Source organism: Mycteria americana, chromosome 1, assembly GCF_035582795.1.
Source record: "Mycteria americana isolate JAX WOST 10 ecotype Jacksonville Zoo and Gardens chromosome 1, USCA_MyAme_1.0, whole genome shotgun sequence".
NCBI classification, from domain to species: domain Eukaryota; kingdom Metazoa; phylum Chordata; class Aves; order Ciconiiformes; family Ciconiidae; genus Mycteria; species Mycteria americana.
The window spans coordinates 191,602,229-191,629,435 of NC_134365.1; the positions used below are offsets into that span (position 1 = coordinate 191,602,229).

The 27,207-nt window shown below is 42.1% G+C and overlaps 1 protein-coding gene across 8 annotated transcripts in view; it reads right to left on the minus strand.

Annotated features, from left to right (window-relative positions):
- Positions 1–380: 380 nt before the first annotated feature.
- The window catches only part of CAB39L (calcium binding protein 39 like), a 63,610-nt gene continuing 36,783 nt past the window's right edge, over positions 381–27,207 (minus strand). For 7 of the 8 annotated variants that reach the window (XM_075489765.1, XM_075489773.1, XM_075489760.1 and 4 more), the window contains 7 exons: positions 25,993–26,157; positions 21,297–21,415; positions 15,632–15,800; positions 12,041–12,100; positions 10,403–10,468; positions 9,573–9,716; positions 381–2,259 (listed from right to left, as the gene is read on the minus strand). In XM_075489765.1, the coding sequence (XP_075345880.1) occupies positions 2,080–2,259; positions 9,573–9,716; positions 10,403–10,468; positions 12,041–12,100; positions 15,632–15,800; positions 21,297–21,415; positions 25,993–26,157 (903 nt within the window). In that variant the 3' untranslated portion in view covers positions 381–2,079. The other variant, XM_075489781.1, reaches the window with a different exon arrangement.

Genomic DNA, 27,207 nt, shown 5'->3' on the forward strand with positions numbered 1-27,207 from the left:
GCGCCCTTTGGTTTCAGGCTCCAAATCGCAGAGGATCAGGCTTAAATGACTAGCTCTGAGGACTGCGATTCTGGAGACGGTCCTTTATCGACCCACAAGCTACCACTGATAGTAAGCGCTGCCCACGGGGCTGGGGGTGAAGATCGCAGTCAGGCTAAGCTGGACTGCAGCCTGGATTACCAGGCCCCCTGCCAGCCAGGGCTGCAGATGTGATGCTTGCAGAGTGCATTAGCTCTAAAGAAAGTGCTCATCTCTCTCTCTCTCCATCTGCTGAAACTGGTTGGCAAAGGAGAGAAAGAATTTAGCACTGTGCAGAGTCTGGCTATCCAGAAAGGCAAGAGAAAAAAAAAAAAAACAGAGATAGAAATAAAGGGTGATCAGTAATCATGCCTTTAATAGCTTGTAAATACTCTTTTTTTAATTCCAGGCAACTAAGATGTACATTTGTTGTGTATATCTGACATCTGAAAAAACCATGAGTCCACAGTCTGTTCTGTTTAATCCCTTTTCTAAATCACATAAATTAAAGTATCGGTCACCCCAATATACAACAGTTTTATGAAGGAAAAAGTCTTGTTCTGTTTTGACAGTTCAGTGTCACCTTTTTATCTGAAGCATTAGCTAGAGTTTGAGCTAGATAACTGTCTTACAACAAATAGGAAAACTCAGAACTTAGGCTGTCCAGAAAAATTCAAGAAATTTCCACTCCCCGCTCTCAAACTCCACTTCCTAATAAAGCATCAGAGTAACATTTTCAGTCCCCGCCAGACCCCAAAAACTCTTCAAACACACCTGGGAAACACTGTTTGGACCACAGAGCTTATTAAACTTAAAACGTTAACAGTGCAATAATTTCCCCTTCTACAACTTCAGCGCAGAACCTGAATTCCCATCGGGATGAACAAGAATAGAGAACGCCAGACTACAAGTAGCCTGTGGTGCCTGGGGCAGGTAAATGGCCTCCCACACTTGATTTAGGTATCCGATAAATGCTCTCAGCTTTGAGAGCACCTGCAGACTCGGGGACCCCAGGCCACTCAGCGGTTCAGGCTGAGGCCATTTCAGCATCCCCTTGCTGAACTTGGCTCAACCCCGCCTTGCACAGCCAGGATTTGAATCCGGATGGGAAGACGCTGAGCACCCTCCTCTCGTACTGGTGCTGGGGCTCAGCGCTTGGCACGGTTCAGCCACATAGCTCTGGCCACCACCCAACATTATTCCCACTGAAACTGGGGACAGACTTCTTGCTGATTTTAGTAGGTGCAGGATCACTTTATTAGCAATACAGCATGGGCCTTGATGGAAGGGGGTTGCTCTTGCCTTCTTCCCGTTGGAGGGTACATGGGCACCACGTACCTGGGGCTGCTCCTCATCAGTCTGCTTGGGAGCTGGTGGGAGTAGCCTGTGCTCTAGCACAAGGTAGATCACCTACAGGAAAACGGGAGGCAGGCAGAAACAGCTCATCTGGCTGACGTCTTCATCCATTCCCTAGCACTGAATAGAAAACCTCTGATCTAGGGGAAAAGAAAACTTAAAGATGAAAGAACACAAAAATAAAGCAAAAACATGACCTTTACTGCTTTTTCATCTCCCACGGTTTTGACTAAAGAACCTGATCTATAAGTGCAGCTAACTCCAGAGACGAACGTACTCTTTCACAGTCTTGTGTGTGTGCAGCACTAGAACAAAGTCACAATTACAGGTGCAAAGGAACAACGTTACAGTCCTCAGAAGACCTACTCTGTGCACTCACCAACAGCTTGAGTTTGCTGATGAAGTTAAGCAAAGAGGTTCATTCTTCTTGAGCACAAATGCAAATCTGTCAAACCAGCTTCTATTACAGAGAGATTCTAAACTGACATAAATAATTATAGTCTTGATTAAAAATAATATATTATTCTAGATTTTTGGTTTTTTAGTTTTCATGTAAAACCCCTATACTCTTGACATCTAGGAACAAGGACAAAATAAAAACCAGGCACTTGCTGTGCCTTCTCAAGCACTATTGTGGTGTTTAAGGGACACAGAGGAACTTAACAAATGAGATTAATGCCTACAGTGGAAAACAAGAGGAGTTCTTCATGCCGTTGGCTTTTTCAAGTCTCGGATTTGCTTAATCAGGTAGTTCTTCTCATCAGTGAATTGTTCGTCGTCCGTCCTCTCTTTCTGGAAATTGCTCAGAAACTCAATTAGCTTGGGTTGGTTTTTCAACAGGATCTCCACAATAGGCTGTGTTTTGTTTGGACTGGCCACAAAAACCTAACATGCAAACAAAACCAGGCACAGCGAGACACAGAGAGAGAGAGGAACATCAGTCACAACTTCCTCCTAAGTTATTTTCTAACAAGTCACCTGAGGGCTGGCAGGCAGATACTGGGCTGCTACACACCTTGTCCCAAGGCAGAGAGAGAGGAGTTACAAACATGTTGGCTCAACAGCAAATTGAAGCAAAGCTATGCTTGTGTGTGGTATCGCTTCCCTTTAATTTTGCTCTTTGTTGATAAAAGCGTTTGATTGTAAACCCAGCTGTTGAGAGCGAGCTGTCAATTCTCAGCCTCTTCCATGTGCAAGACTTAAATACACAGAAATTATCAGGAGAATGGAAAAGCTTTGTGTCAGTATTGATATCATTTCCATACTAAACCAGGCCTAAAATTAGACTTGCCAGCTTTGTTTTGGTTTGGAAAAATGTCAGAGGCTACACTTCCCTCTGCCTAATCCATTCATGGGAGCGTGGAAATTTCCAGCAGCAGGAGCAGGAGTGCCGTGGTGCGCCCGGCACCTTCGCTGCCCTCGCCGAGCAGAGGAGGGTGGCAATGCAGGGAGGTGACGCGAGACACAGATACTCACCTGGCACAGCCAGCCCAGCGCTGTGGGCTTACTGGTCTTCTCAAATAGTAGTTTTTAAGGATAAACCTAGCCGTGCTCTGATTTTTCCTCCTGTAATGCCTAAAGCAGCAGAGTTTTCCAGCTCTGAACATGACCCCCTGCGCTGCGACACTGTTTCTTTAACATTTTCTCTGCCTTACACACCGGCTGATGACAGGAAACTTAAGGCCGGTTGTAAAGGCCAGTGGTGACAAGCTCTTCCCAGGGACGCCAGGATGCTGCGGAGATGCAGGCTCTGAGGACGTCAGTCAGGAGGGGCAGATGGGGCGGGGGGCCGGTGGTGGGAAAACACACACGCAGCACACCCCCAGCCACCCCGGGAGGAGCTCCCACATCTGGCTCGCACCGGGGTTACCATGGCTGGTCAACAAAACACTGCCCGAGCGCTTGTGCAACGACATAAATAACTTGAGTTATTCTCTACCCCACGAGAAGAAATTAAAGATGGACAGGACTGGAAAACATCCAGTTTCCCTTCAAGCCTGTTCAAACCAGAATGAAAACAAACATCTGCTGACAGTACAGAATGGCATGTTGTCCGGCCAAGGACAGGCGGCACCACCACTTGCCCGGCTCCGGGGTCGCTGGCTCCAGACCTGGGGCTCTTCTGCAGGTTCATTGATCTCTGCTGAGATTGTACCCACATGAAAACCTGGGCCACGTCCAGCTACGCAGGGAGCTGCCGTGTTACATGATGAGGAACATGCACACACACTGTCCTGGGGGGCTGCGTTACAGTCCCTTGCCCCCAGAAACAAGACCTGGGACAGGATTCATACCGGATCCATCGTCAGGCTTCGTACGTTCCACTTAGGGGTTGTTATATGAGTCGTGTGGAAAATGCCACAGGTGGGGAACGTGTGGAAAGAATGGGGCTTGGCACACATTAGCAGCGCCACACTGAGTACCTCTGCCCAGACAGGAAGGTAAGACTATTTGTTTTTATTCCATAAAGGTGAAGCAAAGCATCTACTCTTAAACCCTGGCATCTGATGCCGTAAGAGCCTTAATCACTGCCTATGCTTTTGTCTTCTCTGGATCCCTCTTCCTCAGGTTGCTCCTAGGAGTCCCTGCTCAACGTACTTTTCCCTCTGCTCTGGGGAAAGAGCTGCAATCTCTGCCATGCTGGGTGAACACTTCAAGGCCCCAAGTCTTTTAAAGTTTCCCCTGATCTAGTGGCCAGGCCACGGTCCCTGTGACAGGATGGTATCTACAGTTATCCATACTGTCTTTGCACAGGCCACCACACCGCCTTTCTCTGATTACCCTGAGCTATAATCTCAAATAAGTTCTTTATATGCGTACTTGCCACCTAGAACTTCTCAAGAGTAGTACCAACAGCCCCAACAACTCCCAAGGATCCCTTCAGAGCAGCCACTCTAAAATAACAGCTTTCCCGCAAGATGTGCTCCAAGTGCAACATCTTACCAGGGACACATCTATCAGTGGGTCGGACAGCCAGTTCACAGCTCTCACTACACTTGATGGACTGTTGATAGCTGATTGTTCTGTCGCTGCCTGTAGCATCCGAAAGCAATATCCCTTCCCTTGCAAAATAACTTTGATATGCTGCTATTGATGCGTTGGTTCCCCATAGGAGAAATAAAGGGTTTGGGGATGTAAATCACTACTGAATGTACTTTACAGCTTCCAGTCTGTGCCTTATCTAAGGAATATGAATCTTGAAATCTCATGGGTACAAATGGTTGGCTCTGGCTGAGACTGTGGCAGTTCACGCTCTCAGCTCAAGCAGCCCCACGATGCAGCTCCCCATGTGGTGACCTACAGCAGGTCACCATGCTGATGGAGGCTGGATACTTCCAGGATTTGGACCATGATTAAGCCCCAAGTCATCTGGACAAGCTTCCCTGGAGAAAAGCGGTACGTAAGCCTACGGGCAGGGATGAGGAAAGTAACCGTTACAGATCTTTATTAAAAGTTTTTCATTTTGGAATTCAGTTCCCCCTTTGTGACCAGGAGAGGAAAATGATCAAGTAAACTGCCAAGACCCACATTTTCAGAAATACTCTGATTATGGCCTGACCTTGAAGTGCTGAACACCTTCCTTCAATGAATATTAGGCCTCCTTATAAAGATAACTGAAGGCTGACTCTCATAATGAAGAAATCTAAATCATTCTTCTTGTAAAAGCTATCTGGTCTGCAAACAGAACTGGAAGGTTTTAGTGGTAAACCTAGTAAATACCAGCATTTCATATTGGTCCTACAACCGGTATTACCAGAGCAAATAATTAAAGAACTTAGTTTAATAGAAGACATCACATCCTGTTTATCTTCCTCCTCGATTATTTATAGATTACAGTCTTCCCCTTGCAAAACTGTCAAACTGAACATTCAAACAAAGATCATCTTGGCTACCAGTCCTGCTCAGTGTCAACAGGGACTCGTAAAGAGAGAATGTTAAAGGACCAGAAAATTCCTGAAATGTTATTCAATACTTTGGCTAAGCAAATAGAATCAATTCTCCCAGTATCAACTAATCAGCTTCACAAAGCCCAGGATTAGGACCACCATGAGACTTGACTTTTAAAAGCACCCCCACACTCAGAACTCTGTCTTGTCACAGAGGAGGAGGCAAGTCCCTGAAAACAGAAATAATTATTAATGCTATCTGGAACATTTATACTAAAATGAAGTATAACTGAAGCTAAAACACTTCACAGAGAACTTTGTTTAACCTATGGTTTTATTATGAAAGGTTGCATGTTCTAGAGCACTTAATTCAGATATATGAGAGAAACAGAGACTAAAATAAAGAGAGTACTCATATTAAAATTCCAACTCTAAAAATAGCCGTTTCAGCACAGTTCCATTTTGTGAATATTTGCAAAAGGCCTGGAATGAAAGTCAACTCTGAAGCTTCAAAAGTTGTCCGAAGTGAAACGGTTGCTCTCTTGTCCATTACAAGTCATACACTGGATTTCTTCAAACAAATACCAAAATCACTTGATTAGAGAATCTGACCTTGTTTCCCTACAATTAATAACCAGACATCACCACCCTCTGGGACTACAGCAGAGCAAAAGCGATTACAGAGGTTGGATACCCTGGATTAGATATTTTAAGATTTACTGTGGGGTCACGCACAATCTTACTGTGTCAGAAAACTGCACACAGAAGTGCCTTATGTTCACATTGCTTATAGCGTAATGCTTCGCATAGCACTTCTTGCCCTATAAACTCTCCAGCTAAGAAACAGAGAGGACACATCTCCACAGAGGTGGTTTCAGCTTCGTATCAAGAGGACACTGTCAGTATGGTCAAATTATGTGAGACCATGTGCAGAGCAAGCTGCAGGAGGTAGCTCTGTAATGTGCATGAAAGAGAATGGAAAAATGAAACGAAGGTCACAAAACACAGTGTACCCATTCTATTTTTAGATTTAAACAGTAAAATATATCTTGCTAAATGTCTGCTTAAGAACAAGAAAGTTGCATAATCCCAATTCACCGCTACAGGGTGTTTTCCTCAAAATAATCTAATTGTTTACATATTAGCCTTTATTTGGAAATGCGTACGGTCAAAGGAATACCTGCACCACGTTCACGTACGTCTGAAAGATTTGGTCTCCCCTACAGGCACCCTCAAAGCAGGCTCCACTAATAACTGTCACAAATCCATCACAGGAGCTAGAGAGCCCTTCCCAGCATTTGGTCCTCAAAGTGTGCATGCTCAAGACTGAGACCTCTCCACTGAAATCAATGCAGAGAAGAACCGGTGACTCTCTAAGCCGACAACTCTAGGTGACCCCCTTGGATTATTTATGGAGGAGGAGGAAAGGGGTGAGGTGTGTTAGCTTTTCCTGATTATTAAATACCGGCTAATCCTCATGCATACGTTGTCTGGGACATCCAGCTTTACAAAGCAGGTGCAGACCTTTAGGATGGTGCTGCAAGGCAGAAGATCCATTTTGCTCAGGCAAAAGGAAGAGAAGGAGCTGGAGCTAGGAGGAAGATCAAGCACTTCCTCAATGGAGAATGGAAGGGGGCACTGCAAGTGGGCGCTCTGTTTGTCTTCAATTTCCCACCCAAAGCATCCTGGACGAGTGAAATGTTCTCAGAGCTTGAAGGGGTACTGGCATTTTCAGCCATGAACTGTTCCTGCAAAATATTTTTGCACTAGAGGTGCTCATCATTTTCATCTCTATCTTCCAGTTTTGAATCTTCAATAATTAGAAATCGCCTGAGGGAGGTAAGAGTCATACGCCTTTTTTGGGGTCAGCTAGGGCATGGGAGCGTTGGAATCTGGATGCTTACAAAACAAGCACTTTTTCATTTCAACTGTGTCTAACCAGTGAAACATCTAAATCAGGTAATTTAAACTCAAATCTTTTGGCAGCTCAGGCAGAGCAGCAAGTATCCACTTCTCAGCAGAGCTTTGATTTCAAATCACTGTGGTTAGTCTACTGTAATTTCAACCAGGACTGCACAGGTATTTTGCAAGCACAATTTAAAAATGCAGGCACAGTTTAAAATTTACAAGATTAAAAGCTGAGGACAAGATTCCTCTCCCAGTTACATTAGCATGTAATTACTCCAGCTGACAAGAACTGGGCTGAGGGACACTAACCCAGAAACAGGAGGCAGGGACACTGCAGAACAGGGCACAACCAGCTGATAGTGTTTTCCCCCATTCTCTTAAATATTTAAGGATTTCCTTTAGTAGTTCTCAAGAAGTTAGAATTCAATTTAAGAAGTGAAACCAGAGGAAAACGCTCTTCTCTGACCTGCTCTACAAAGCTAATTCACAACGCAATTTTCTATAACATACCCTATAACTACCCTGCCCACCAGGCTGAAGCTGAGTGCTTCTACATCCAGCTAGCCCAGATCCTCAGTGAGGACCTACAAGGGGAGCTCTGCTCCACCTCTAGAGTTACTCTAGTGCACTGCTGGTGGTTATAAACAAGCAATTTCCAGCTGATCAGTTCTGCTCTGAGTCTGCAATTTCCCTACAACAAGCACTATGCATGTGAGAGAGCGCGAGGCACGCCATGGCACAGCTAAAATGCTGCTGACGGGTACCGCTGGAAAAAACCAGCAACATCCCATGGAGGTTACTACCTGAGGACAGAGTTTGGCCCTTTGAACTGAAGAGACACAACATTACCACCGCGCCCTGTTTGTTTTGCTGGGCACCCAAAGGCCTCAGCATTATGTCCACGTGGTAGCAATCGCCAGCGGTCGAGCAAGGCTGAGCCTCAATATCTCCACTCTTAACTGGAAATGGGATGCAACATACTGGAAAAGGAAAGGAAGGGAGGAATGGGAAGGCAGAATGGGAGAAACAGCAATGTGTGACATGGTTGCACACTGGAATCCTTTAAAGTTATTCCAAATCCTTTCAAATGCCTTTTAAAATAAGCAAAATCAGCTGTTCCCAAGGCCTGGGCCATGCCTATCATTAATTCAGGAACAGCAACTCATGTGGTTCATACATAAAAATCTGGCATTTATTCACAGAGTGGCTAAGACAGCCCAATCCTCAGATCCCTTCCCTCCATAGGCATCTCAAAGGCTGCAAGTGTTTGGAGCCTGACCACTCTCTTACCTTGGAGCCACATATCTCCTGATAAGGAAGAGGAGGAAAAGTTACTCACAGTAGTTCAGCTGACTATGGAGGAAGTCAGCAAGGGAACAGCTTACCAAACTGCTTATTTCAGGGAGGGAATTTTTCTTCTAATCCTCCTTGAAGCTTTTTTTGTGTGGGGGGGGAATGGAAAAGCTTTTTGGAGAAGCTGCACATCCTCTAAGCCTCCACACTGAAGATCTGAAAACTTTTTTCCAAATCAGAAATGGCTGAAGTACAAAACTCAACAAGTCACCCTGAATTTGTGGAGGGCGATGTAACCTTTTTGCAATAGCATGCCTTTTGGTGTGATCTGGTATCTTTCTTAACCATCTTGGGGAAGGATATCCTTACAGGCTCAATATTCCTCTTCTGAAAATCATGAACAACTCTATTTACAGAGCTTGAAATTAATGTGTTCATTCTAAATTAAAGGTACTTTTGCATAATAACAACCCAACTCACCCTCTGCCCCAGAGCAGAGAACTTTTTTGATAGGAAAACGGTAAACTTTTCACTTATTAACATTAATCATTATGAAAAAAGGGACACTGGTTGGGTCTGGTAGTTGTTTAAGACTGCATCAAAGATCACTGCAAAAGGACGGAAGGATTAAACTCATTTCAAGCACAGATTTACCAAATCTTTTTAGTATCTTTAAAAGCGAATTGTGTTTGTACTGATGCACAGCGCTAGCACCACTACTTTTGGTCTTAATGTAGAGTTTTAAGACTTTTTTTTTAATCTTTACCCAGAATCACATGGTAAAATGACCTAAGAGTTGGGGGAAGGTACCCTGGATGTGACCTAGAAGCTGTGTATTTTGTTACCTGTAGCATCCATCATCACTACTTGAGTGACTACCCTCAGCCCAAACCAAAATGACGCTGCTTTAGATCTCCCCTGAAGGAAGGCAAACAGAAATCAGAGGCTGAGTGACAGAAAGGTTTTCAATTCAGGCATTCTCAAATACTGGAAGTGACTGTAAACCCCAACCTTTGCCTTAATTTTCTGGGCTTTTTCTTGCCCACCTTGAAAGATACTTTTACGAGGAAAAGAGGAAGTCTGTCACCTCTGCAGCTCATACTAGCTCACCTTGAACACATGGAATGCTTCAAACTGAATGTTGGGACTTTTATCTCGCAGCAAGTTCATCATCAGCTTCAGATTTTCTGGTTTGCTGATGTATTTTGTCATGATGGCAAAGTTGTGTCGGTCCAGAATCAATTCACCCAGCAGCTATAGAGACAATTAAAAAAACCCACAGGTTTTTCAGTTCACCACTTTATTTTTGAATGTAAAGAAAGCAGCAACATGTCTTAATGCTTGCCTAAGAGGTTTCAATGTCACTACTTTAAAAAAAAAAGTAACTAGACTTGCTATCATGCAGTGAGTTACTTAATGCCCAGTAATGCTCATCTTCTAAATGCTACAGAGAGGGATCCCACACATGGGCTGGGTGTAATAGGAGCTGGTGTGAGCCAGCTAGGACAGAAGCAAGTGTAGTGCAGCTGTCCCACAAAGACACCTTCATTTCATTTGGATGCTACATCAACATGTCTATCGGGTCCCATCTGCAGGTCATGTCAGACTTGGTGCTGTAGCAGCAAGCAGCACCAGACAAACAGAGACTATCACATTACTCTCAAGTTCATTTTAACCTACGTTCTGAACCAAAGTGCAGATTTGAGGTCAGAGGAAAAATGATAGTGCTTGTTCCATAGAAACGGCCCAATGCTTCACCAGAGATCCAGGAAATAAAAGCCACCGCGAGCTCTTGTGCATTCTAAGAGCAGCATGCCCAAGCACTTATTTCTTTTTTGTCAGAAAGTACGTGGCTGCTCCATTGCCATACATGCATCTTGATATTCTGCATAACGTGGAGTTCAAATTTAGAAGGAAAGTGCTGAGAAACTTTACTTTACCTTCAAAGATTGTCTCTTTGTTACGTAATTCTCAGAATGAAGGAGTTTTTCATAATCCTCAAAGATCTAGAGTAACAAGAAAACACAAATGCATCCGATACGTGTCCATCCTTCCTCCTCCCGGTCCTTCCCACCCCAGAGGAGCAGCAGAGGCTGCAGCAGTGCCACCTTCTAACACTTCACTGCAATGCCAGGCCCAGCTCTCGTGGCCTTTTTTCTTGGCTGGTTATCACGCAGTGAATTAACGCCCAGGAACACTCCTCTTCCAAATACTGCAGAGAGGGGATACCACATATGGACTAGATGTAACAGGAGCTAGTGCGAGCCAACTAGGACAGAAGTAAGCCAGTGCCTGTACAGCCTTCTCGTACACGAGGGTGAATCTGCTGCCAGGACACATGGGTCCAGCGTGTAATGTCCACTCGCTCATATCGTGGTCATGACTTGCTTTGTGATTTATTGCAATACCCCAAACGGGTGACAGTGCATCCCATACTGGTGTATACCAAAAACTCCTTTTGTGAGGTGCCACCTGCCTTGAGCAGCTCATTAAAGCCGTTTGCCCAACAAGGGTCACTAGCAGTCAAGTGCATGCTGGCTTTTGCAGGATTGGGCCAAGGGAATTTTGTGGTCAAGAAGACTGAGAGAGAAGGCTATGATATGTTCAAACCATCTACCAAACAAGCAAAAAAACCCAACACCGCTGTCGAAGAATCATCTAAAAAAAAAAAAAAAAAGCACACTTCCACAATTTATACTTAAAATTTTAAGTGTTAAATAAAGGTAGAACAGGGACTGTTCCAATGCAGTGCTTCAGTACTAAAAGAAAAGATTAGCAGAGACACTGATTTTGCTCCAGTTAAGCTGCATTTGTGACTCAGCAATAATAAGCCTGATCTTTATTTAACCTTCTTGGTAACTCTAGAATGAAAGAAATAGCCTTCAGCCTTTTCACTTTGCCAATGAAATAAAGAATACCTCAGGTAACATGAGGACATAACCCATAGTATAATTCCATGATCCATATCAGTCCAATGTTAGTTGACTCCAATGGAATTTTTCTGACCCACATTCGGTTCAAAACCGAGCCAAAACATCAAAGTGAAAAATGGCAGGAAACAAAGGGACTAATTGCCTTAGGATGGTAAGAGGAATACTCACACCTCAATCCCCCAGTTAGGTACATGTAATTTCCAGAAATGCTAAAACTTCTTCCAGTAACTCTTCTTCTCTGTCCCCAGGTATTATATATGACACACCAGTATGGCCCTATCGGTGCTGGAATATCACAAAACTCTTTAAACATGTGCACGCTTTTTTCCCCATGATCTATTTACATACAAAATCGACAGTTCCATTCACATATGAGGAGATACGATGCATGCAGAGAGGAACAAAACTTGCTTTTAGACTATGAGCGCTCCTGAAACCTCGGCGCGTGTCCCCGTGTGTGTGCAGAGGGGATACCTGTATTTCAAACGCCACGCAAGGATTCTGCTTTAGTAAAAGCAATGTTTAGTTTTGCAGTTCTGTGTGACTATTTTATGTGGAGCATGAAACCCTCTGCTATTTAAAGCACACTTTTTCCAGCTAAGCACGAACAGATTTTTAAAAAATTGTTCTATCATTTACACTTACTGCATCATAATTTTGTTCCAGAAATTCTGCTACCAACAATTTGTGTCGTGTTAACAGGTCCTGTGGAAGAACAGAGAAAGGTTACCTGAGAGAGCGTGCTCATTTGATTGTCCCTTGATTCTCAAATGTATTTTAGCATTTTTTACCAGGTCATCTTTTAGAAGCTATTTACAACATGATTTCTATAGACAGAAAGCATTTAGAAACCATACTGCATTGTGCGTCTATTAGGATTTTAAGGAGAATTCAGTGAATGCTCACAGAATCAATATAAAATTATTCTAACACTCGCTCTTTATATTCCTTTTCACTCCCACCTTTTCTTAAGGTCATAGTGCACAGTACTTACAATAAGCTGGGATGGGGGAAAGGAAGAAAGTAAATTAACACTTTATGGAGGGATCAGCTATGGTCCCAAAGCCAAAAATTATCTACATGCTACCCCACAGCTGGAAAATTATGCTAAGTTTGATCAACTGCTATTGTTCACCTCCAATGAATACAACAAAGCAGACTTGATTCAACTACTGGATGTATTTATTCATTTATTTAAAACCTAAAAGTTAGGCACCAATCTAACCTAGCCATCCAGGCTCCCTCCACAGCCACTCCATTCCCAGAAATGGGTCTCAGGCAGGTGGGACGAGTTTCTTCTGTGGCTGGTTTTCTGCCCAAGGTGGGCTTACTGACACAAGCAGTAGCAGACCTTTAAGACAGCTGAAGCTTCATGGGAGGCATCCTATCCTAAAAGGCCAACTAATTCAAATTTAAATTAAAGCAACCTCTCCCACAGAATGGGAACGCTGGTGCTCTGCGACAGAGATGCAAATGTTCAGCTCCAGAAGAAATCAAGTCTCTTTACTGGATGAATAGCTATGAAATAAAGCAGCCAGTTTGAAGCATTTAAGTTTAATTTTTATCTTACTGCCTCCTTTAAAAGTAACACTGATCACAATAAATGCCTGATGAAGTCCACTCCAGTCGATATTTTTTCGGTGAATCAGTTGCTATCTTTTTCATCACCTTTTCCTTGGTTTCCTTACCCACAGTCAGAGGCTGAAGCTGATGAGCAGCTGAAGCAGATGCACTGAACATCTTCTACAGCATCACAAATATAAGAAATCCTTTACATACTACTCTTTTAATTTATTTTTACCATCAATTATAAGAGGAAAGCAGAGTGCTATAAAATCCAGTACATGTTTTTAATACATTCCTTTATTTAGCAGGACTGCGATGACAGCAGTTTAAAAGGCTGAGTGCAACAAATGTGATTCACAAGCTTTTATGCAGGGCACTTAGGAGGCAAGTACAACATTTTTCAATAGGGGGCACAAATGGAATATAATCCAAAATGAGGTTTTCATACAAAATCACGAGAGAGCATGGAGCAGCAGTATTCAATCAGCACTCTTTCCAATGGCTGCTGGTACCCTCCACAGCCGACAGTATCTTTAAATACAAGCTGCCTTCCTCTGCATTTTTAGCAGCTCTGTTTCCTCTCTGCAGTGCACCTGGCTGAATTAAATTAAGTAGTACATCTCCAGATCATCAAAAATTCCAATACTTCCCTACTATAAATATCCTCAGACTTTAATGCACATTTAATTAAGCCCTCCTCTGGTGCATAGACTATCCATGGCTTTCAGCTCTGAACCAGACACCCTGGTGGCAACACTACAAACCCAACATGGGGGAAACAGAACTGAAAACACAAGTTCAGTAATCCAGCCAGCAAGCAATCATAGCACTCATTTTTACGATATTAGAAATGAGGTAGCCCCATATTTCATGATTCAGATGCTTCCACATCACTTGTTGCTGTTCCAGCTATTCGGAGTAACAGACAAATGGGAAATGAGATGAACAGCTGGTTTATTTCCAGAACTGACCATGTATCAGGTCAGGCAATTTAAAATAAGAGGTAATTTTAAAAAATGCAGTTTATAGGTTTTCCCCAAGCATTTTAAAAGGTGATTTCTGACCTATGTCTGAGGATCAACTGCCCTCATACTCCTTTCTTTCCAGTGCACGTGAGCATGTAGAATCCTGTTTTTAAATCCTGCTAAAAATACACTCAGATCACAGGGGACAGAAGTAAGTTCCACAGCTGTAGATCCGTGAACGACATCAATCCCTGTTCTTTTGGGAGGGTTGCAAGCAGCCTGTGGCCCTTGCCGCAGCTTGTCCCCATCCTGCCTCCTGGTTGGGGTGAAGACTGTCCATCACCAACCACACACTCTGCTGTCATGCTCAAAGCAAGACCTGGGCAAAAGATGCAAATCTCTTCTGCCAAGTTGGGAACAGAGTCCAGGAGCACTTTTTCTGACCAGAGATAAATACCCTTCCAAGCATAGGGTAAAATGCCAGAGACAGAGGATTTAAATATCTCAGTTGCATCTTTATACAGTCCTACACGTGTATTTTTACTTGTCTGTATTTCTGTGCTACTTCCACTTTCATAACATTTACCTAATGAACACAATGACAGTGCAACTTAAAATAATTGAAAGATGCTGCTATTGATTAACGGGTGTTTGAATTGGTAATCCTGCTCAACTCATTACTGATGAATGCAATGTTATCTCCATTACGCAAATCTTTACCCCATTCAGGTTAGTAAAAACTGAGGCCAGGTTTCAGTATGCATTGAATCACTGAGCTGAACTCTAACATTCCTTACAGTTATTCCTAAGGTCTATCTAATCATGTTTCTAATTAGCTTTGAGAGGAAAGAATGAACAACGTGTTTCTATGACAGCAAGGAACCCAGTGATAGAAGAAAAAAGGAGTTATGTCTATATTTAGAAGAGCCTTTACCTGAAAAGAATTTTCCCCAGCTTTCTTAAATTATTTTTCCAGAAATAGACTAAGCTTCCCTGTATGTTAAGCTCATAGGCACCAAATTTTGCTCAAAGATTACACTAGCACCTTGCAGGCAAGATGATGGTCACATACAAACTCCAAGAAATTTTGCAAGCTTCACCCAACCTCATTTTTAATACAACACAGCGACTCTATACAGAGTCTATGTGGTGCTTTCACCCACTTAGCTCATAGCAGTATGGTCCTTACACTGAACCATGGGTCGCAAAAGTAAGCATACAAATAAGTTGTAAAATAATCAGCAGGCACGGCATTAGTCTAAACTTGACTGCTGAACTCAGAAGGGTCAGCAAAAATTAGAGAATTTTAAAAGTGAATTTTAAATGATTCCTTCTGTTTACTGGTTGTGGTCATGATGGGTAGTGGTTTTGTCTCTGGGGAAAGGTAGGGAGAGAAGAAGGTTATGCATTTTACAAGAACTGTACATAACACATGATTAATTTGAGTTTTAAATGGTTGCATAAAAAGCCTTGCGTTATCAAGATGAAGAACATTAGCGCAATGTAAATCTGTATTGAATTAAAGATTCTTTGCAGACATGATCACTGTTGTGAATCCTGTTACAAACAGACCAAGGATTAATTATATCCTTTACTGAACAATAAAATAGCCACCCAGTTTAAAGGCAACACAACATTCAGTGATGACTACTGCTGGAGTGCCATTTTTGACACAACACTATGATGCAGGTATTGAGTAACTTACCTTGAATGTAGCAAAGGCATCGGAAGCTATATCAAATGTTGACATTTCCACATATTTAAAAAAGTCTCTGAACTGTTCCGAAAAAAGTATGATTTTGGCCAAGGGTTCATGCCGGATACACTCTCTCAGCATAATTCCACAGCGTAAGGCAATATTTGGGGATTCATATCTGAAGAATGAAAAGAAACAGAAAAGATCAAAACGTAGAAGAACAAAGGCACTTTAAGGCACTTTTCTAGCAATGGGGAACTTTGTAGCATAGGAAACGCATGTGCTGGAGGGAACGCAACACACGGACAGCAGCTCCCAGCCAGAGCACTGTACCCACCCTCAGGACCTCAGCCCAAAGCTAAGGAGCAGACGCACAGATAAGGCTGCCAGCGTTTCCCATTGCAAACCTCTGCCTTTGCAAGCCAAAACAGATTTCGATGTAAATGTGCATTACACCTCCTCTCTGTGGAAAGACTGTGGGGAGTGCGTAACGTTTCAACAGACCTCCTTCACCCTTTTAGATTTATGAGAAAGCAAAGCCCATACAATATAACAATCTCCCTTGTCAGATTTAATTCTGAGCTCCTCAGTTTATCCAAGAAAAATATAACACCTCATGACCATCCATCACCTCCCACTTCTCTTCTAGATAATGTCGCTCTAGAACATTACTGTCTAACGGGGAAGGTAGGAAGAGTCTATCCAGGCAGTCTACACAGGATTAAGCTTTCTGTATCTCTGAAGATCTTTTTTGCAGTTTAGGAGAAATTCTGCTCAATCCCTCCTCTGCAGAGGTTATGACTTTGTTCAGGAGACAAGTATTCATTCCTCAAGTTACAATCCTGTTATGGCACACGCATTGCAATAGCCAGGAGCCAGCCCACTTCTCGATCTTGGAGAGGGAGGGAGGGGGGAGGCAATTCAGATCATCTTCTATTTCTATAAAGTCTTGATTTCTTTAAAGCTGAAATTAATCTGAAACAAAACTGTTAGAAACACAATTTAAAAAAAAAAAAAAGAAAGGATGAAATCCAACAGTCAGGAAGGATTTAAAATGAACTTCTTCCAGCAATCTTCAGTCATGTGAAAGTAGTGAAGTCCAAGGGGACAGAAAGCATGCTCTGTTTCAATAAGCTGGTTATACTATATCAGAACTGAGTATTATCACCCAGAGCTTATCAGCATCATTTCTCCTTTGCACAATTAATTCCTATCACTAGGCCAAAAGAGAAAAAAAAGAAGAAAAACACAAAATGCCATCTGTGCTGTAAGTGAGTGGGCCCTCAAATTTACCACCAGCTTGCAATTTAAAAGAATGGTAGTGTTTTACGAGCATACCAGAGCTGCATACTTCAACCTGCTGTCAACAATAGTTGGCTTAATGAAAAATGAATTGCTATTCCAAACAGGCAAATGAAACTTCCCACCCTCAAGGAAATGCAGGCACTCAAGCCCCTATTTGTTTCCTTTTGGGAAATGTTTGCAAACATGAATTTATAACTCTTTAGACAACGGAGATTTGCTGATGTTTTCCGTTGAGGCGTACCTCTCCTCAACTCCATTAACAGGAATACTAATTTTCAAGCAAAAAGAGGCGGAGTTGCTCCTAGGAGTGCAGCCAGGAAAATATTTAATAGTTGGCTACGGAATATTTTGGTTGGAATAAAAGCAAATTACATTGTTTCCAGCACAATAACTTTTTAAAACACAAGTATCAACAGAATCATTCTTAGTCAAATGCTCCATTATCTGGAAGTGGGTTATGGACCTTTGGCTGTTCACATAAGCAAGGGAAGTTGGGTTTGGCTCCTGGAATATGCCTGGAAGAAGTTTACAGACTGCCTGGTCATAACTGGCATGTTCTCTGCACCCACACTTACATGCAAAGGCACTAGGCGGGAATGATAGAGATGTGCTTCAAAATCACTTCTAACGAGCAATTAGTGCTCTATGCTGACGTACTCCTGCAGCAGAAAAAAAATAGAGTTCTTCTTTGTTCGGATGAACTTACAACCTAAAGAAACTCCTACATACTGGTTACCAGGGGCATCCAGAAAAGGAAATAATGGACTTGAAATATTTCAAAATACTTATTGTGGAGGCTGCAAGAGGCAAGACTAAGAGCAGAGACGCATCTCAGCACAAAGGGAATCATACTTGTGTGGCTAGTACAGAAGACGGTACAAGGTAAGGAGCACAGGGAGGACATTAGGAAGGCATCGAGCCTGGGAGACACAAGGCCTTGACAAACAGCTATATTCTGATCTGATTTTACACTAACTTCTATAGCTTGAGTCTATCCTTGGATAAGGAGTTTATCCTTGGATAAACTCAAGGGGAATTCTGCAACTTTAGCCGATATACCATTAAAGCTTTAACCGCACTGTGATATGAAGAGATTATCACAAAACAGATTGGGGCAGTGACTGAGTACATTAGATAGCATGTGGCATGATATATATTCACAAAGGAGCTTATAAATTTCTCACTTGTGAGAAACAATGCAAGTGCCACAAACTTCAAGTCCTCTACAGTCATGGTAGTAGAAGGAAAATGTTTTAAATTACAGAGGATCAATGTTATTTCTGGGCTAATGCAATATGCTGACACCAGAGAAAAATTTGGCCCAAATATATTCAGTACGCTATATACACCAAACATTGTATTCATTTGAAATCCTATTCATACACAAAGCCTGCACACACAGAAAATAAGATACTATTAAAGCAAGTCCTCATGCAGCAGAAAGGTCAATTAACCTACAAAAACAAGAAAAAAGAAAAAAAAAGTAGTGAACTATGTGCTGTATGTTTTTCTGAAGCTGAGAAGCTGGAAGGAAGTAGCCAGCAAGTAAAATGAAGCCTAAAAGGTAAGAACAGTTATCTCAGGCTGGCAGCGTCGCCGGAGTATTAGGCAGGAAACACTGGGCGGGACCTCTGATTCAGGATCCTTCCCACTCCACAGAGCTCACATTATGCAATGAAAAAGCAACCTTTTGTTGATGCTGTTGGGAAATTTTGCATCCCATATGAGTAGAACAATGACAAGCCTTCACAATAGTCCCAGGCTGTTTCTTTTATAGTCATGGCCGAAATTTTTTTTTTTCCCCTCCAAATAATGTCATATAACAAACACTGAACGGTACGAGCTAGCCAAATCCACTTTCCTTTCCTTTAAGCAGATTTTGATATCATATATTTCATTTAACTTCATCCTTAAGTCACTTTTCAAGTGGTGGTGTCTCACATGAAGTGCGTGTTTCCCAGTCTCAGAGCTGACTGCACACAAGCACCGCACTCCGCCCGCACGCAGCAAGCCGCATGTTTGGGGCCCTACCCTTGCTTTAGGCACATATTTTAAGTATCGTTTTTAGACAGTCCTGGCAGCAGTACATAGGCTGGTAAGACAGCATTGTGTTTGACATCATTACGCTGTTCTGCAGCAGCTGCTCAGATAGCATCAGGGCTGGACAGGACTGTCTTCTGGACTGCTGCTGATGAATTCAACAGCACTTTCTAACGAGAAACTCCAGAAATGGCAGTTCTGATACAGTGCAGTGCTGCGGAGAGATAGCTGAGAAATCAAGAACAAGGAGCCTGAGGACCAAACTAACACGGACATGCTGCCGCACGCAGCGGCAATCTCCAAAAAAGCACCTCAGTGATGCCATTTACATACATCCACTGGCTCAGATCACCTACAGCAAAATGTCTGTCAGCAGTACATAGGCATAACAAAATCTTTATGATCATCTTAATATTCCTGGTTGTTACAGATGCCAAAGAATATCTGGGACATGATCCAAAAATATTTTTTAGCTTTAAATAAAGCCCAGACATATGGTAGCGATACATGCGCAACGTGCAAAAACAAAATGAGTGAAAAAGTGAGAAGGAGATCGCAAAAGCAAAGACAGAGAAGAGGGAAGAAAATGATTGTATCTATATATGAAATTGAAAACAGTTGTACAACTTAACAACGACTGAGGGAATTATCATCACTTCCTGAAACAACTAGTTTGAGGTTTATAGAAATGGTGAATTTTAATGAACAAATGAAACCAAAATCCATTTAAGCAACTTACTGGTTTCCTTTCTGAGGAAGCTGGCGTTTGGTAACACAAAACAAGTCAAGAGTTTCAAAATTAAAGCTAAATCATGACAAATCACTATACCTGTAAGAGCAAGACCTAGCTCAGCCCAGGCACCTGCCTGGGCTCCCCTCCACCCTGCCTTCGAGGAAGGCAGCGAGTCCACACCTCCTCCTATCGCAGCAACCAAGAGCTTTGCCACCACGTTCAACTACAAGCTCACAGTTCTTGAAATCCCTGGTACTGACTAGTTCTCTCAGTTACTTTTTTCCCTGCTCAGCTGTGCTGGAATGTGGCCAGTTTTGAAGGAAATAACTATTTGAGAGGACTCCTGTGCCTATTCCTCTCCTAACTCGGGTCTGCCCCTGGGAGAGGGGGGAGGCTGAAGGGAATTTTACCCTTGAGGCTGCAGCCTTGTCATGCACAAACCTTAGATGGTGCTTAAGTATTTTCCTAAATCTGGCTGTGGAGCAAATGGTAAAAATACAAATCTTAAGCCTCAAGAGCAAGGAAGACATTTAAAAAATTCATTATCTTAAGAACCATTAGTTTAAAAGGCTTATATCATGTTTTTGAATGGCTGTTGCTAGTGTGACCATACAACTACTATGAGAGTCCATGTTGTTTCATACTGATCAGCTAATAAATGCGCTTATTCCTACATCAGTTCTTTAATCCCTATAATCTAATATATTCTCCTTTCCTTAGGGAAAAAAATAAAAAAAATCCTGAAGTTTTGGCTTCTTTGGCTCCTGTGGTTTAGAAAACCTCAGAAAACAGCAGAAAACAGTAGACTTAAAGGGCTGGAAGAGCAAAGCTTCTCACTGAACAGAAGGTGCTTTTGGCCAAAAGTAAAGGGGACAGAAACTTCAAGAGTTTTAGGCCAACACTCGTGCACTCCTGAATGCAACTACAGCTGATGTCCTCTCCACATAGCACTCTACTCCCCCTCCTTGGCCAGCTTACCTTGGGGACCACCGGGTTACAACTGAGCACTGACTCCCTCAAAGGTTAAAAGACAAAAAAAAAAAAAAGATTTAATGCTGAAAGTCATAGAGTTCATTACTGAATTAATTTAAAAGTGAAGTTCACATGTGGCTACAAGCATTGAAGAAGTCCGCCCCACAGACACAACTATTCTTTTTATGCATTTTTGCTTCTCTCTGTTTTACCACATGGTGGTCCAGCATTTGACTCCAGTTATTTACAGACAGCACTATAAGTCACTCCTGCAATGCAAAAAAGTCTAAATGAAACTCAGCAGTTGTTGTCAAATCTACACCAGAGTTTAGGGCAAGAACTGAAGTACATGTCACATGGGCAGCAGTGAAAAATAATCAGCACATAATTATTCCAACATGAAGTTTGATGAAGAAATAACAGCCAAATAAAATAATCCAGTCATTAAAAAGTATACAGTTGAGTAGAAAGTAAATATGAAAGAAACAAAATAAGGAATCTGGAACAAAATCTGAAAATCCTTTTTTTTTTTTTTTTTAAACGAAAAGTGAGAAAGTAGATCAACTGCAATGCCAGCATGTTCCAGGCAATGCTCTTTAATGAAAATCAAATTAAAGCACCCACCCTTTTAGAAGCATGAATAGGATATGTGGATGGGCACTAATGTATTCCACAGTAGGGCTGCGTGTGCCAATTTGTCTTCTCAAGATGTTGTTAAATATCTGGGAAACGTCCTTTTTGCCCTGTTAAAGAAGCAAAATACATCTTCAACTGGAAAAACATGAACAAATGACCATTTACTATAATCTCTATTTAAAGTAGAAATGAAACTGAAAACAAAACAAGTCAGTCTCTTTTTTGGGCTCTCCACAGTCCTACCACCTCATACTTGCTGCTTCTTCAACGCCACAAGAAGGCTTCCTCCATCGGGTGGCTCTGAAGACTACCAGTCCCCCCACTCCCATTTACACCTCTCTCTTTCTAAACGAAGATGCGCATCCCTCTTATTCTGTCAAGCAAGTCCCTGGCTATCTTAAATAGCAACATTAAAGTACCAAAAAAGCAAGCCACTACTATGAGCCAAATGTGTTTTTGCAGTGTGTACTATTGCTCCCACAGCCTCCAAATCTAAGTTGTCAAGCTAGTACCAAGTACACCACCCCACAGCTTAGACTTACAAAGCTAAAGCTTTTCATTAGTCAAACGCAATCTAGGCCACGTGTGATTGCACTTTTGAAAATCGGGGTTAAATTTAAAACTGTGCCCATTATTTCACCATGAAGAATGAAATAATTACTACCGATAGAAAGACTGCATCACATACATGTTTCTGCTTCAGTCACAACTAAGATCCTTCACTTCATCCTAATGTTCTCCTGTATACACACATCTGCACAATCACGTTTTGTCTTCGAATGCTTCCCTGTGCAAACAGCTTTTCAGAAGGCCCTTCCAAATTATGTTCTATTCAGCCACAGGGTTTGCCAATACATCTTGCATTAGAAGTCCTCTTCCTCCCCCACCGCTTTCTCCCCTGGCCACAGGAGACAAATTGATTTGTGAAATTAATGGAAGGGGGAGACTGCTGCACTAATGACCAGTAACCAAGGCACTGAGTCAACAGCGGGTCACTATGCACAGGGCGAGCTAAAGCAAAAGGTTACTTATAATCTCTACATGCTCATTGATCTGTCTCGAGAGGACAAACATTCCTTGGCGGAGAACTTATTTAACGTTTGAAGCCAAGGAGCAGATAGTTTCACACAGAGGGAAATTCCCTGGTTTCACCTCTACAAATAAATCACTGCTGAGAAACGCCAAAATATTCTGCTTTCCTATTCGTTCCAACCCAGCTGGCTTGGAGACTTGGGGACTCGGGGAATTAAACAGGAGAATCAAATCAGAGCAGGCCAGTCCATCTGCCTTTGTCTGCAACACTTCTCACCCTTGGACATTCTCTTAATTAGGCTAATTCTTTATCAAGTCATCCCATTCTCCTCTATCTTTACAACACTCGTAACGTATGTCTGGAATCCCGTGATCCCCAGCAGCTTCAGCAGTTACTCCAAGAAGAAAACAATCCAGACAGAGAAGAGCTGTTGAAAGGGCAAGGTGAAAATGGCCAAAAATTAAGTGATCCTCTCTGCTATGCCAAATTTTATATTAGTTACTTGATATTAGGTGCACTGCAGCATTATATCCAATAGTAGAGAGCATATATCTCTCTCTATATATATATATCTCAGAGAGGAGATAGATATATATCCAATTATATCCAATTTTCTAGAGACCAGCAACGGTGAAAGCCAGGGAAGTTGGTCTCTCTGTGTTCTCCTGGAGGGAATGGAGGCAGATAGGAGGGAAGCAAGGCAGACTTCCCTCACCACCAGACATCTATAAAAATTGTAGGAATACTTTTGCAACACTTCTTACTTGGATCTGCGATTCAGTTTTGCCTTATAATGAAATACATATGGCCACTGAAGCACAAGATAATGCAGCATGGAGAGAAAGTGGCTAGACAAACAAAAAAACTGCAAAGGATGCCATTATATAAATAACAAATTGCATGATATCTATACCATAATTTAGCTCTTGTTTCAAGACAAAGTAAGGGAAAGCTTCTAACGTCACTAGTCCTGGGCTTGTGCCTATTTACTGCCTCTTTTAGTGGCTTTACAGCTTGTGAACCTTTAGGCTTAAATGCAGTTAGTAACATCTATTTTTTTAGTTGACTTTTTCTGTATGCACACTTTCCTCAGTTCTTCAAAGTTCAACAATAAATTTCATATTTTAAACTTCCAAAAATCCAGTCTGATCTTGATTCTGGGCTCCTGCCCAAACCCAACTTTAGTGCTTCATAACAATATCATCACCAAAATTATATCTTGTTTCCTGAGTGGCAGAAGCAATAAACCTGTGTTGTCTATAGACGTGTGATGGACGTGTGCAGCTCTCCCCTACGTGCATGCCCGCCCCCAGCCACGCGTGCTGTAAGTGTACTGGCAGATGAAACACAAATGAGACAGGACTCCAGTCTGCCCTTCTGCCTTTTTCTCGGTGGGGGCATTAACTCTGGTCTCGCTCCTCTAAACAACCATCAAGTTTCATGACGTCCTTGAAAACACATCTTCAAAGGCGAGTACAGCTGTGCAAAACTGGGATCAAAGTGGGCAGCAGGGTTGGTTAGGAGAACACAGGGAGTCAGCACAAAACAAAGTAACCTACATAAACATTATTCCCTTCAGAAATCAGATTTTCAAGTAATTTATGATTTTGCTTTCTACCATTACATACGGACCAAAAAATTAATTTGCATGTTACAAAGTGATGAAATTGCTTGTTCAACAAAGAAACCTAAATGCCAACTGTGGCTACCAATGTACCAAAATGGAAGCAGAAAAGGTGATAAACTGAAAAAGCCAATGGGAATATGAAGACAAAGCAGCACATGCTCTTACTATCCTCTTGTTCAATGACATTCCGTTTCTACTGTTTTGCTAGAAGAGTATGTATAACAGCTTTGCTAAATGGTTGAAAAGGTTTTGTCATGGAAAAATCTGCTTTGCAATAAGAGTTATTAGAATTGTTTGTAATAACAGTAATTCAGCAACAGATTAGGTATTTCATTCAGTGCTTGCATTTGAAGACTGTGGGTTCAATATGTCCATACAGAATTTTTTGTCCAACAAAAGCTATACAGACTGTCAGGTAACTAAAAAAATGCAGTAGTTTCCCTTCTGTGGTGTATTTGCTAACAGTATCTTCTCCTCCCCCCTCTCCTTTTTTCTTAAAAACAAACAAATAAATTAGTGGATTTTTAGGGTTTGGGGTTGTTGGTTTGGGGGTTTTTTTTGTAATTAAGACATTTAATGCTAACCAGGGGTGTCAGGGAGAAGAAAAATTAAAATATCTCAATAAATTCTAGCATTTTAAAAAAATCTCCTGAACTTAAGACCTGAGGAAGAATGAGAGAACTCCACTAACAACATTTTCAAAAATTAATACAAAATAAATAAATAAGTCCCTTGAATCCTGGCTTTGCTGGGGGTGGGTGGAAAGAGGGGGAAATAGAAAACATAAATCTCCCATCATTCCTCCCTTTCATTCATTTACAAAATGGAAAGAAAAGTATAGTAACAACATATAACTTCAATAAGGGGAGAAAACTTCCACAAGAATGTAACTCCCACAAAAGGTGGCTCTGAGAGTATCAGACGATCTCTCCGGGGAACTGATTTTTAAATTCAGCGGCTGCCCTGCCCTATACGTTGGGTACTGCTCCTGCTTCAGACATCAGCAGCGGAGGTTTGGTTCCTGGTAGCTGGGGATTTCTCACTGCTTGGAGATGCTCGGACACTTGTGATGATTCACCAGCGCCCAGGAGCCACAGAAATCACAGGACTCATAACAACAGTCCCTGGGGACCACTATCCTGGCTGACCGTAGACCACAGGAATACTATAATGACCTGCCAGTGACAAAGTTTCTTCCCAGTCCCTACCAGTCAAAGGTCAATTAAAAGGGTTTGTATTTATCCTGACTTACTGCGTTCTCTTCTATCGTAACTCTTCTTCTCTTTATTTATAAGCAAGTTCAGTTGTCTTAGTAGTTGTCTACCAAATTTTTGGCTTTAACAACAAAACTGGCAAGGAGTTCCATGGAATATATGATTTTATATATAAATATATAAAATTAAATAATATATATACACATATATATTCACATTAATCTTTCTGTTGGCAACAGAGTTATATTCCTTTCTTCTTTTAATCCAAAGAATTAAGTGGGGGCAACCCAATTTACCTTGCCACCTGTTGTCACTTTTTAACACCTTTTTCAACTCCGCTTCTCTCAACTAAACCATCCTAATTCTTTTCAGTCATTTTCACATGAGATTTTACCATGCTTCCAATTATTTTTATTCTATGTCCCCAGACCCCTTCTAAATTGGACACTCTTCAGAGATGGTGGTTGGCTTTAGTTGCACTATCCCAAAGTAAGAGGTTCATCACTGCAGCTTACAAGGTCGGTCATAGACAGTATTCTCAGCATCATTTCCTATCTTGTTTGGATACACATGGCAATATTTCTTTATTGTTTTTGTTTTAATAAAAAAAAATAATCAGATGCATTGCATTTACTTCCAGTACATGAGCACGTCTATCAGGACACTGACCAATCTACAGCAGCTACTTTCTTTAGCATGTGAAAACCAGTTTCGAATGCAATAAAATTATTTAGACTTCAGAAAAACACAACTCTACTCACTGACAACACTGAGACCAAGGGATGAAAAGGTTTACGGGTGCTGACCTACCTCAAAATCTATCAGCTGCAGGTTGGCAATAAGCGTCACCAGAAGGCCACTGTTATATAGCTCTTGCGCCAGCTGAGCCACAATTTCTGTAGGTGGCTCCTTGTCTGTGGTCCCACACAGAATTTCCTTCATTGCTTGCAGAGATTTTGACACTTCCTCCGATGCCTGTTCACCAGCAGATAAGGGTTTTGTTTAAAAAAAGAAAACAGAAAAGAAAAAAAAAGTGTTTTATTTTAAAAGACAAGCAGCTCAAAACAAAAGCTTCTAACCGTACCTACAATGATCATTATCTGTTGTAAAATGGTTGTAATAATTTCATGTAATCACAGGGGCTGGAACATCCATACTGGATCCTGCAGGTTCTACACAAGCACACAGATATATTCAATTTAAACACGGCATGCCATCACTTACAGACCACGGGCATAAAATAGGGGCAGGAGTGCAATTACCAACGCCATCAGCAACATCCTTTATGGGTTTGGAGACAGGCGCTGCCCCACAGAAGCGGCAGCACTTTCACCATCGCTCCTCCCATCTTCCCCAGTGGGTTCCATCAACACATGTGGGGCGAGAAGTGCCAGATGGAGGTACTGAACCGGCCAGCTCCTCCCGCCAGCAGAGTGGCCGCTGTGCTGCTTCCCCATCAACTGCTTGCTGACAGACTGTCCTGGCTCCTCTACTGGTAACCCAAATAAATCCTTGTACCCCTGCCAGCTTTACATTGCCACCACCTATTTCTCCTTATCATGTGTGGTTTGAGCCAGCATCTTCCGCAAGGGATTTGCCTACTGAACGCACCGGCACTTCAGTCGCAGGTTGGGAAATTAATTAAATGAAACGATTTGCTTTAGTAAAGCTCCACAGCTGTCACCAAGAAAACTAAAATAACTCTTTCATCTTCTGCTCCCATCTAGTGTATACTAATTCCATGCAATGCTTCAGGTACCTAATGCAGAGGACAAATCAGGAATTACCTTACAAAATATCTTGACCAGAAAGCTTACAACAGGAAAATGAGAGAGAAATGCGTATAACAGGTAATAGCTTGGCATTCGTGGCAGTCAGCAGGTTTAAATCAGACGTGTATGATAACGTCCCACTTCCCAAGGGAAACGACCGCTGGCCGCAACGCAGCAGCTCTGGCTCACACTCTCCTCCCAGGTTTGCTCCACTTTGTATGAATAAAGACTCTGTGGAGCAAAGGCGTTATTT